At 31.5% G+C, this 13,762-nt stretch overlaps 1 protein-coding gene across 2 annotated transcripts; it reads left to right on the top strand.

Moving 5' to 3' along the window:
• The first annotated feature begins 2,520 nt into the window (after nt 1-2,520).
• On the top strand, nt 2,521-10,309 carry LOC122607468 (cysteine-rich receptor-like protein kinase 2). Of its 2 annotated transcripts, XM_043780447.1 has the most exons (8): nt 2,521-2,768; nt 6,060-6,850; nt 7,885-7,998; nt 8,142-8,281; nt 8,506-8,716; nt 8,805-9,039; nt 9,113-9,263; nt 9,520-10,309. In XM_043780447.1, exons 2-8 carry the CDS (start codon nt 6,088-6,090, stop codon nt 9,859-9,861), a joined length of 1,956 nt encoding a protein of 651 aa, XP_043636382.1. In that variant the 5' UTR covers nt 2,521-2,768; nt 6,060-6,087; the 3' UTR covers nt 9,862-10,309. The 2 variants fall into 2 exon arrangements, with proteins under 2 accessions (XP_043636382.1, XP_043636391.1); XM_043780456.1 differs by lacking the exon at nt 2,521-2,768 and having other exon boundaries at nt 5,950-6,850.
• The last annotated feature ends 3,453 nt before the right edge of the window (nt 10,310-13,762 follow it).

Raw genomic sequence — 13,762 nt, 5'->3', positions numbered from 1 at the left:
GGTACGATTTTGCCCAAGTGCATTGGTTAGTCAACGTGTGACCAGCCTTAAAAACATGATTGATCGCCCTCTTCACCCTTTTGCTCTCATCCTACAGAAAATAAGAATACGTCTCTTCGTGTTTCGAGACCCTGCAGCCTGGTGCTTCTATTTCCTGAACGTGTTGGTCGCATTGGTGTCTCTTTTTCCGTAGGTAAAGCAGTTCCCCAGAGAGTTCATTTTGAAAGAGGGTGTCCTCTTTGACATCTTCCATGATTTGTGCTTTCATCTCATATTCGGTGAAACGAGGTCGGTGAATGTTCTTATTTGATGATGATGATGATGATGATGATGATGAAGCCATTTGAAATGGTAAGTGAGTTAGCAGATGAAACAAGTTTGAATATTGATAATGTAGTTAGCCGTGATAATTGTGATGAAACTGGTTAAGGTTCTGGGTATTTATTTATAGAGTGATAATTTAGCTAGCCGTTAAGGGACTGTAAATATAAATAGTTTTTTGCCGTTTGAGGGACTGTAAATGTAAATATTTTGAATTTTGAACGTTGGAGTAGCGTCTGCGACTTCAGTTATAAATATTGTCTCATTACCAGATATTTCATTTCAAAACTCACACTTTTATACATCTGCAATGGCTTCTTCATCAAATGCCCCTAACCTAAAACCACGAATGACTGTCGATCAAGTGAATGACAGTATCATGGCTGATATCCTCGACCACCAAATGTGCAAACAACCTTGTTCAAATTGGTAAAAAACTTCAAGTGAAACAGAAATGGTGTGAAGAACAAATCAAATATATACAAACGGACCATTGTACTGAGCTTGGGTGTCAATACTTTACTTGTTTGCAGGGGAAGTTTGACAAGATTCAAGAAGCTGTGGAATAAATTGCTTGTGCGGTCATCACCCTGAATGAGTTCATCAACCAGGCCAAAGCAGTTTATGCCCAAAAGAAATAAGTGGCCTCTTTTAATATTATGTTGTATGTTTTTCTTTATGAAGCTTCTAATGTTTTAAAATTATGAATAAACTTATGTTCTTAAAGTAGACTTATTTTATTCAAATACTTTAAAACATTACAATAGTAACAGACAACACACAATTCAAAGTGCTAAAACACAATTAAAAAACAAAAACACACTTAATTATTATAAAAGTTGGGAACATTCATAAGCTCCTAGAAACACCGCTCATATTTGAAGTCTCTCCCATAATTCTCCCGGTACTCTTGATGGGCCGTTACATAAACCATCTCAGCCGATAAAGTCCCATATGCCTTCAACCTCGAATAGATTGGCTCAAACTGCTTACATTCGGTGCGAATTTTGTTGAATTTACCTACTAGTTGACTTTTGGACCTTAGAGGTTCAGGCGTGTTCGCATTGAACCTTTCGTATATTAAGGTCCACAGGGACACATCCGAATCGTTTAGGTTAGGCATTTCAGTCACCCATATCCAACACATGACCACCAAACGAAGTTCGGCTTCAGTCCACAATTGCCTCGGCATTTTGAAATGGAATGGTTATGAAATGGTTTTGTGGAATGGTATTTTGAAATGGTTTGATGAATGATGTATTGAATGGATTGAAAGATAGTATATATAGAAGGAAGATTAAAAAAAAATGACCGTTGCTTTCAAATTTCAAATTTTTTTTTTTTTTTGTTTTTGACTTTTTCCTCCGCTCCCCTTCGTCTACTCTCATCGATGGATAGAACTAGCTTGAACGATGCAGCCGTCGACGATGAGCTCCCTATAGCTTCCTGGTCGAAGACCCATCGACGATGGCTATAGGGAGAGACCTTATAATAACTTCTTAAGTAGGAACTGGAAAATAACTCCAAAAATTTGATGGGAAACCTGCTATATAAAAATTTGAACCATGTCTTGCAAGCTCACCGGGTAAAGGATCATGTTTTGGAGCATATACTATACTTATTTCTTGGCTTTGGGAAAGTGAGCTGGTTATACTACCTCGAGCTGACCCTAACAAATATATAGAGTTGAAATTCAGATATAAGAAATATTAAAAATAAATATAAAATAACTTTTTCATTTAAGCGGTATACGTCGTTAATAAAAAAAAGTTTCATGAAATTGTATATATGAACTTGTGATTTATGAATTTTCGTTTATAATAAAACGATTATTACATTATACTTATTTTAATGGTAAATTATATCTATGACTGACCATTAATCCATGGAAGATGACATTTGTATCATTTGTTTTTATTAATCTATTAAAGTTATACATAAATTACTTATATTGTATGTTATAAAGTTTGTACAATTTGATAAATTTATTAAAATGTTTGGTAGGGAATCAATTCCCTTAATTAACCCATCCGATCGTCTCCAACCAAAATTCTACAAATCACATCCAATAATAAAAACAATACATAGAGATCTTCGAGAAAAAGGTCCCACATACAATTCACAAAATCCCATAAACATCGGCATCCAACTAGTTTACCATATATATGTATGTACCACCTAAACATGGCACCTGCTGCTTTGGAGCCGCAAGTCAAATTCTCCCTCACAGGCATCACACCACCGCCATCATCATCATACAGATTATTCTCCCTGTTCATTTGTCTTTTCAATCTTTTTGATACAAACCTATACATATAGATCCTGTATCTATTTATTTATGAATATACAACTTCTCACCTATATATATATATGCTTAATCCAAACTATAATATAAATCAATCATCGTATATCCAAGCTTGACTTCATGACTCAAATGTACTAAACAGGTATGAATTCCGATCTACTTTTTTTTTTTTTGATCAAACATTCTGATCTATGATTATTAAATGTGTGATATTGATTTCTTTTTTTATTGTGTTTATTAATTGAGAATTTCATTAGTATGATTATGAGAAACATGTATGTATATTAGTTTTTTGTATTGAAATCTCATAAATGTAATTAAAACTTGCCAATAATTCTGATCTTTAATTAGTGTTAATATGTGATTTGATTTTTGTGACACCGTCAAATATTTTAAGTAATTGAAATTTTATTTCTTGAAAGTAAAAAATTACTTTTGGAGATGAAAGTTAAAAGGAGAGTTAATTGTAAGATTGGTCCTGTGGTTTGTACATTTTAGCAAGGAGGGCCCCTATTTGAGAATCGTTGTAACGGGGGTCCCTATTTTGAGATTTTTTTGCAAAATTGGTCCAAATTTGACGGATCCGTTAAAAATGACCGTCAAGTGTGAACCTGTGGGGGTATTACTTATGTACTTTCTACCCCACAGGGACCTCCATTGCTACAATGGGAAAACCACAGGGATTAATCTTGCAACTAACACCTTGATATTTTATTTTATTTAATTTAAGAGATTGTAACATACAATTATCTGTCTATTAGGTCGCTAATACAAAAATTATGTGCATTTTAAAATTTTAATAATAGAGATATACCTAAATACTTTTATTTTAGAAAACTGATTTATATATAAATTTTTATTATTATATAAGCTTAATTAAATAAAATATGGTATATTAGAAATTTGATATTTATTAAAAAAAAATAGCAAATCTGTTCGAATAATATAAATGTCAAATATGGTATTTTAATTATCTATTCTCGAGTCAAAATGTCAAATACACAGAAAGTTAACAACATTTTTTGAAATAAAATAAATTATTAAATAAATAAAAATAAAAAAAAATTATAAATTTTAATTTACAAATATAAGAAGAAGCACACTAGTAATTTGATATTTGCCTTAAAAACCAAAATCTTTGATTTATTATTAGAAGGTAGATACAAGTTATTATGGGAATTGGAGTTTAATCATAAATTGAAGTATTTATAAGTTTTAGAATTTTTAGTGGAAATGTTTTTCGTAATTTAACAATAAATAATCATGAAAAGCTAAAAAGTGTTAAAAATTATATTTAAGTTAATTATTTAATAATATTTGTTCTTTATAGAAAAGTTAAAAAGAATTGAATCTTAAAAAGTTAAAAATTTTAAGTTCATAAAACTTTTTCCGCAACTATTTATATAATTAATAATTAAAAGTTTTTTTGTTTCATATTTTTCTATTCATAATTTTAATTATGATACATGTAAATTAAAATTTTAAGTTAATTGAAATTTTTAAATGGTTAAAAAGTGATTAGACCAATAGTCTTTTATTATAAAGAAGAGTATAAAGAAGAGTTAGTTGTAAAATTAGTCCCTGTGGTTTTCCCATTTTAGCAATGGGGGTCCTTGTGGGGTGGAAAGTACATAAATACCCCTACATGTGCTGCACACGTGCACACTTGACGACCACTTTTAACGGATCCATTAAATTTGGACCAATTTTGCAAAAAATTCTCAGAATAGGGACCCCATTGCAACGATTCTTGAATAGGGACCTCCTTTGCTAAAATGTACAAACCACATGGACCAATCTTGCAATTAACTCTTAAACGAAAGAAGGGATTTTATATGAGACAGAACTGATTTCATGTCAATTTTTTAAAAGTGTCCCACTTGTATTGGCTAATATGTGGGACCGGATTCATGAGTTGAAAACCTTTGATAAAAATTAAAAGTAATATTTTGACTTTTTACTTTTGATTTTAAGTGGTTGACTAGGGGAATGTAAATCACGTAGAAGTGTAGAACATGATTTACATGTCCACTTGTAATCTTGTATTGGCTAATAGTCTTATTGTTTTGTGGCTACAAACAACATGTCCGTTGTCTAGTCTTAATTCAAAATCTCGATCGAGTTGTTCAATAGTAGTCTGACTCATATACCATTTTAATAGTCCTAAATAGTGATCTCGTTGTTTTATGCTCATTAATTTGTAATGTTACAAATACTTGAGGATATTTAAATCTTCCTATTGTACATTTGTATAACTCGAGGGATAATAAGGATGAGATATATTACGTCAAAGGTGTATTTATGAAGACATTTGATAGTTGAAATACGTTACAAATTAAATTAAAGGTAAATATGTAAAAAATGAAAAAAGTTAATGACATATATAAAGTATACGAGTATTAAAGTATGAAGTAGGTACATTTTTACATGATACGATAAATAATTGATAGTATCAAGTTTTGGTATATAATTTGTATCATGTGAACATATTGTAATCTGAAACGAACTTTCAATCATACAATCGGAATATAATACATACGTTAAACGAAAATTGTTACAGAATATTGTACAGCACATATATGCTAATTGGCACATATATGTCAAACACTGGCCCACAATCTTTTCTAACATAAGTTGGGTAGTTGACATACATATATGGTGTAATACATATCGTATCTTGAATTGTTGTCCACTTGTTTATACCTCGCTTGATCATGTGCACATGTGACAATGTGACATGACCCACAATTTTAATTACACCATTAATCAAGTTACAAGACACATCAAACATGCTAACCTATTTAAGGCTTTAAGCATTATTGTACAGTTGTACATCCAAATTAAAAGTTGATTAAAACATTTATACTCCATTTTTTAGTGTAAAATGAGTGTCATTGGCCGTTTTGAGTTGTGATCGATAACAAGAAAAAAATATGTTATAATGGGAAAAATAATATGACACTAATGTGACGTTTTAGGCGATACACGTCAATGATACCTTACTTTAAAGTTCAAAATTGGAAAAGAATAATTGTTTTCTAGATATAAAAATAATAAATATAAATATGTAAATATGGTGCTAAGAAAAATTTTACTTCGAATGTGTTACATAAAAAAGGTCAAAGTTCTGATAAATATATACGGCTGGAGTCGGTGTTTTTGTTGACTTTATTATACCTACCAAACCAACAAAATGAACTAATTTAAATAGTATTCATGATTTCCCAACTTTCACACCTTGCAACACATTTTCATTTTTATAGCATTATTTTTTGTTCTATTTATATAGATGATATATCCTTATCATATATTTGTATATATATATATACTTTCTTGAAAACATTGCAATATTTTTTTTACTAGTTTCATGCAGACAAAAATGTGAATGAATAACATGCCATTATTTTGTTTTAAATCTTGAACACCTATCTAGTCTCAAGCTAAACAAACTTGCTTCCAAGATGGAGAAATGGGCACATACACTATCGATTTTCATCGTTCTGATCGTACTTCTACAACTAGTATCACAAATAGATGGTGAAGCCAGAACCCGAATTATTAAAATGAGTTGTGATCACGAAAGAGAGAACAATCAAACACAATTCATACCAAACTTTGTCCAGATGATGGGAGTCATTGGAACCATAATGCGAAGCTCACTTAACGGAACAGCACTTGTGGGTACAGGAGCCGATAGTAACTATGGGCTCGCCCAATGTTACGGTGATCTAACTTTTGAAGATTGCATCTTGTGTTATGCTGAAGCTCGTACGGTTCTTCCCAGTTGCTTTCCCAACAATGGTGGACGAATTTTTCTTGATGGTTGCTTTATGAGAGTTCAGAACTATAGCTTTTATAAGGAGTATACAGGGCCTAATGACACTTTTATTTGTGGCAATACGACAACGAAAAGTGGATTGTTTCAAGATACGGTTAAGCAGGCAGTGTCAAATGCTGTGACGTATATATCAAGAAACAATGAATACTTTGCTAGGGAACAAATGCTAGTGTCTGGTAGTGGGAACGAGTCGGTGTATGTTCTTGCAGACTGCTGGAAGACTTTGAGCCCGAGCTCTTGTAGGGCGTGTTTGGAAAATGCATCTGCGACAATATCAAAATGCTTTCCCTGGTCAGAGGGCCGTGTACTGAACACCGGATGTTTCATGCGGTACTCTGATACCAATTTTCTCAACCCTATACCGGTTGCAAGCACTGGCAATAGAGGTAACAATAATTAGTTCGTTACATTAAATCAAAGTATAGGGTTATTGCTCATTTCTTGATTTGAGATGACAAAATAGATGGGTTGGGTAACAAGTCAAGTTTCCCTTTTTATGGGTTTAAAACGGGCCGGATTGGGTTGACTGGGAACAGTTGTCCAATGTTCTATAATTAATTTCTAATAATTATTTAAATTTTCTAAATGAGATACATTTAGAAAATTTGTATTGTATCAATTATGATGTACTGTAATAATTTGACTAAGATTTCTTGGGACGTTTTTCGATTAAACTAAACCTTTTAGGATTGTTCGATCCATTTGATGCCTGTCATTTTTGTATATGTTAGAGCGAATAAATACCCTAACTTGACCCATATGCAAATAAATGGACCTCTAGCTTTGATAATCGTCATTACTATGATTATAAATTTTGATCACTTAACTGGATATTGTTTTCACTTTGATTATTCGATTGTTTTGTTGAATATGTTAAACTCGTATGAGTCACGAGTCGACTCGTACGAGTCGAGTCAAAATGAAGTAAAAACGAGGCGACTCGGTGGATGACTCGTATTTGGTCCAGACTCGTAACATGAATCGTTTTGTGTGGTGCGAGTCGGTCCGAGTCGTGTTCCGAGTCACGAGTCACAAAATAATTTATTATTTTTTGAAATTTTTATATTTATAAACTTATTTTTAACTTAATATATAATATAATACTATTTTTCTACAATAAAATATAGATTATCAAATATCCTGACTCTTACGATTCGAGTCACGTTTCGAGTCACGAGTCAAAAATTAGGATTTCGAGTCGAGTCGAAAACAACGAGTCGACAACTATGGTCACGAGTTAAAAGTTTGTAATGCCCTAGATAGATTCACATTAGCTATAAAGTCACACATCTACTTGTAAGGGTAAGGAGACTCTTTCAATTTGTTCATTTTTAGGAATAAGTTTCAAATTACACACTTCAGCAAAGTACAAGCTTTCTATATATCATAATTTGTATTTTCTTATTTATGGTCTTTGCAGGAAAGATAATAGCTATTGTTGTTTCAATTGTTAGTTCTGTGGCGGTTCTCACAGTTGCTTTGATGATTACTTTATATATCTGGAAACACAGATATGTACAGAAGAAGAGAAAAGGTAGAAGGCGTTTTACTCTAGTCTGGTTCTTATTTTAGAATGTCAAGTATATATCATTATGGAACTGTCTAAACGTTAGTAACATACAGTATCTACAAAGTTGGTGTGACAAACAAAAAATAATGATTACATAACATTTTTAGGTTCTTATGATGCCAAGAAACTGGCAAAGATGCTTAAAGACAGTAGCTTGAACTTCAAATACTCGACTCTTGAGAAAGCCACAGAAAACTGGGATGAGTCTAATAAGCTTGGGCAAGGAGGATTTGGGACTGTCTATAAGGTAACATTTTTGTGCATGATGAGTACAGCTGGGTCATTTCCGTTTAAACTAAATATTCGTTATTCCAGTCCAAGTCAAGGCTCTTCAGATAATCTTTTGGTTCCATACACATTATAGTAACAAGGGAACAGCTTGAGCAAATCCCGTTCAATTCTTGATAAAATTCAAGATCGACTTTTGCTGTTCACCCTTTTGGTAGCTAACGCAAACTATCATACTTTCAGGGGGTCCTTAAAGATGGACGAGAAATAGCTGTAAAGAGGCTCTTCTTCAACAACAGATTCAGAGCAGCTGATTTCTATAATGAAGTTAACATGATTAGCAGTGTTGAACACAAAAATCTGGTCAGACTGTTAGGATGCAGCTGTTCAGGACCTGAAAGCATTCTTGTATATGAATATTTACCCAACATGAGTCTTGATCGCTTCATTTTCGGTATGTTTATTGCTGGTGAATAAATGACATTCCTTATTCTGAGATCATGAAGCCGATTTACATATGATTGTTATTCTAAATTTTGCAGATGCAATTAAAGGCAAGGCCCTAAACTGGGGAAAGAGATATGATATCATCATTGGTACAGCAGAAGGCCTGGTTTACCTTCATGAGAATACCAAAAACAGGATAATTCACAGGGATATTAAAGCTGCTAATATCTTATTAGACTTGAGGCTTCGAGCTAAAATAGCTGACTTTGGGTTGGCCAGATCTTTTCAAGATGATAAGAGCCACATCAGCACCGCCATTGCGGGAACACTGTAAGTACCTTATATTCCTCATTTAGATCAACAAAATCGCAGGGCAATTTATTCTTTCTTTTTATATCAACAGGGGATACATGGCACCCGAGTACCTTGCCCATGGTCAGTTGACTGAAAAGGCTGATGTCTATAGCTTTGGCGTGTTATTGTTGGAGATCGTCACTGGTATGGAAAACAACAAAAGCAAGACCATGGAATATACCGACAGCTTAGTTGCTATTGTAAGTATTACAAATATTTTTACTTTTATGTTTTAGTTTTCAAGTTACAACTACACAGGTGCTCACTTTTGCACCAAATTAAGTTATTTGAAGTGAGTATTCAAGTATGGCCGGAGGTCCTTCTGAAAGTAGTCTCTCTACCCTCGGGTATCCTTGGGTAGAGGTAAGACTGTCTACATCCCACCTCCCCATGCTTATGTTGGGATTGAGTACAGTTGTTGTAGTATTCATGTTGTAATACTTTTGGATGAAACAGGCATGGAGACATTTCCAGGAAGATACGGTGCATGAAATTGTCGATCCAAACCTTATGATGCATCTTTATCCTAATAGCAATCAGCAAAAAGAGGCTATCAAAGTGGTACAAGTGGGACTTCTTTGCAGCCAAGAAGATCCATCTTTAAGGCCATCCATGTCAACGGTACTTATAATGTTAGCAAAAGATGACGAACCTCTTCCTACCCCCTCAAATCCCCCTTTTATAGACGAGAAAACCATGGAACTCAACGAAATCACACAAAAGTTGCATTATTATTTTAACCGGGAGGATTCTGGTTCAGTTGCCACTGTTGATCACACTCAATTTTTCCCAAGGTAATGTTAGTCATGAAAAATCAACAAACCACATTTAGGATGCAAAAGCGTTGAAAGCAACCAACATGGTTGTAATCAGAAAGTAGTGCAGAGATCTTGTCTACGAAAGGAGGTTCACAATTCTTTGTATTCTATCTCAAATTTTGATTTGCTTACATTTCTTCACATTATTTGTGTGTCCGAGCTTTCGGTTTGTAGAAAAGGATACTGACCGCGTTTCTGAAGACATGGAATATATAGGTATTATTTTTTGTATATTGTATAAGAAGATAAGGCCATTAGTATAATTCCTAGCTCAAAAATGACTATGATGTCAGTATGTCACGGTAGCTATGGATCAGTGTTGTCTTTATGAATCCACTGCATACATAACTATAAGGTTATATTAGTGCAGATGTTCTTCAAATCGATATTTTTGTTTTGAAGGCTTGAAAATGGTTAGTTACTCGTAATATATCCATGAACTATTAAGGTTATATTAGTGCAGATGTTCAGTGTGGCCATGAATCCATACACTTCAAAGACTGTAAATATAAATTTGTTTCGTACATTTATCTTAGAAACGTATGTTCGATATATAATAGCCATAAAAGTCGAAATGTGAGCTCACAAATGTTTGTTTTCTATAAGTTTCAAATTTGTTTTTAAGAAAAAAAAAATAATAAAATTCATGGGCTTTTATAGGAGATTCAAACTTGTATTTTCAACTAAATGGGCTAAGTCTTGACGGAAAACAAAATAATAATATTGATTTTATTGGCCCAGGTGTATAGAGCCTTTCAAAAGAATTGGGCTTAGTCTCAATTATATTTTAAACCAAAACATAAATATTTTCTATTTTCTTTCAGTTTAAAATTGCATAAACCAATGTAAATAATCGTGAATACAAAATCTTTCTAGTTAAGTAAGATTTTTTAACAAGTATGTTTTTTAATCATTTAATTGAAAAAGAAAATCTTTTATAATAACTTACGGAGACATGTTTTAGAACATATTAAATGAAAAATTAAATGAACAGTGTTATTTAAGATGACACCAACTAGATAATTTTCATAGTTGGTCAGGGCATTTTTTATCAACTACCTTTGTTTCTAAGAAAATGAAGATAACCAATAAACTCATCAAACGGCATATTAAATTACATCTCTCTTATTACAAATCTAGACCATCCATCTCCTCATACTTAGACCATCATATTCCGTCCTTTCTTATTGGTTAAGTGGGCAAAAAATAGTATGATGAAAGCAAGATTATCGACAAGGATGATATTATTATAGTATTTAAAGGAGTTCTACCTAATAATAGAATAGTTACTATATAAAGCAAATGATCCTTATTCAATCTAGTCATTTTGCTCATCACTTTAATTCAATCTAGTCATTTTGCTCATCACTTTACTTAATCACTTACTGATATACCAAAAATATTTTTTATAAAATAATGTACAACATCTATCATTTATTTTAAAAAATAACTACACTACCATCTTTTATATTACATCAATAATCTATATTAGTCGTCACTGTTGCTATCACTACCACTACAAACAGTACAAAATGAAATGGAGGACCACCCGATCTTCCAAATAAAAAATATTTTGGTTATTTGTATCGAATTGATTGAACTAATGCCCTGTAGGCATTTGCAAAATGTGTAAAAGGAAGTCGTATATTTTTAATAAAAACTGAAAAATCGTGTTAGAAATGGAAAGTTTTAACACATTAAATGTTTATTAGTTGCAAGATTAAGATATTAAAATACATTAAGATGAATTAATTGTTTTTAACAAGTGACTATATAAGACACTAGTAGGAAAAATCCAACAAAAACAAGACATAATTCGTACGTACATGCGAGATATGAGAAGAGGCGAGACATAGACAATTTTGCTTATATCCAAAGGTACAATGCCTGGGAAAAAAAAAAATATGAGAATATAAAAGCATAAACGGTTGCCAAGTTGCACTAGAAATGTAGGACAACGCAAAGAAGTAGAAGCACTCACACATAGTGTGAAGACTTTTTAACAATGGTTTCTTTTGACTAGTTACCAATTTAACATTAATAGGAAGATTTCAAAGGTCCAAAGTAAACTTGAATAATCACGTTGACAATCAAAACCAAAATTTCAACGTTTATGCTAGGAGTAATAAGTATTTAGGATTTCTTAAATGTTTTCTTAGGATAAAAAAACAAACTTATAATTTATAACCATTTTAAAATCGTTTTATATATTGTTCCCCCATCTAGAAGTCCGGTTAGAAAATAACTCTTGAAGAACTTGTTATTATTTTATAACGAACTCTACTGTATATATTGTTACCAGATGCATGCCTGCACATAACGACGATGATGATAACAGCGGCGGTATGTGGTGATGTGATGGTAAATGTAAAGGTAATTGATGTGATAGGGGTAGTGTAATTATTTTAAGCGGCGGTATGTGGTGATGTGATGGTAAATGTAAAGGTAATTGATGTGATAAGGGTAGTGTAATTATTTTAAGGGTTGTGACATATTTGATATAGGTATATCAAGTGAAAATGTTTAAATAAATTAAATAAGAGTAAAATAATTTAGGTATATCAACGGTTTTGTTTTTTTAAAGAAGGATGGGGGAAGGGGGTGGTGAAGGAGTGCTGTTTTATATAAAAACAAAAATTGAGCAATGCTAAACTTAAAAAAAAAAAATATTATGACTAAGATTATAAAATGATGTGACAAGATTCAAGTAAAAAAAATAATAATAAAGAACCAAATATCAAATTAAATCTATCCGAATATATATGACATCCATATGCGGTGTCGTGTCAGTAAGAGCAGCCATGAAAATTCAAGTATCTAGGCCAATATGGAAAAAAAGGCCTTAGCTCATACGAATATAAGCAATTTTTGTTTATCAATGAGTTTATAACAATAATAAAATTATAATATTTATAGTTTAGCCATTAACTAATTATTGGAATCAAATGTATCTATATATAACACATTATATTTATACATATGTAATACATTTCGAGTTCTGATGTCTAATTTTCAATATACAGATTTTTGATTCGAGTACATAGAATGTTAAAACTTAATAGTTAAATAAATACAATGAACACGAGTTTTAATTTTTAAGTTAAATAACTTATCGACCAATTATAATTCTCGATTTCCTCAAGTTGATTTTTGGTTCAATTTTGACTCTAATTTACATTTTTTTCCATTACCAATTTACACTTTTTAATCAATAATTCTAATATAATAAATGAAAAACATAACTAATATAATATAATAACAGATAATATATATCCTAATAGTATGTTTTATCCTATAAATATAAAACTAATTAATTAAATATAAATAAATTTCAATGAAAAATTAAGATTTTAAAAATAATTGTACTATCATTTTTTTTAAAATAGTTTTTTATATGATGCATATAAGAAAAAAAAACATGTAAAATTGTCATATTTATTAAAAAAAATCTATAATGTTGTCATATTTTAATTGAAATATTAGAAGTCTCCGGAGCTACTACAACCTTTTGATTTCCCGCTTTTCTTTTGTATTTAATAAAAACAAATTAACGTGCACAATATTAGATAATATCTTATATGTTAATATATTTTATAGATTTTTTATATATTTATAGACATGGCGAATAAATTCTAAAAAACTTGTTTTATAGTTAGGAAGAGTCTTGAATAGAGTTTAGATAATATAACACTGAGATGACACTTGAGAAGTTTCAAAAAGTTTTCTTCTATGCCTAAGACACGCTAAAATACTATATAGTAGTACTCAAAAATATTGAAAATCAGAAAAGGTGGCTGGTAGGAATTCACTGTTAATTCACAGACAAATGGCAAGTTAGAAAAAATATATATATATATATGTATTGAACTTGTAATACACTC

The sequence above is a fragment of the Erigeron canadensis genome, chromosome 1, assembly GCF_010389155.1.
Source record: "Erigeron canadensis isolate Cc75 chromosome 1, C_canadensis_v1, whole genome shotgun sequence".
Classification (NCBI taxonomy): domain Eukaryota; kingdom Viridiplantae; phylum Streptophyta; class Magnoliopsida; order Asterales; family Asteraceae; genus Erigeron; species Erigeron canadensis.
This window is presented reverse-complemented; position numbering and strand designations above follow the sequence as displayed.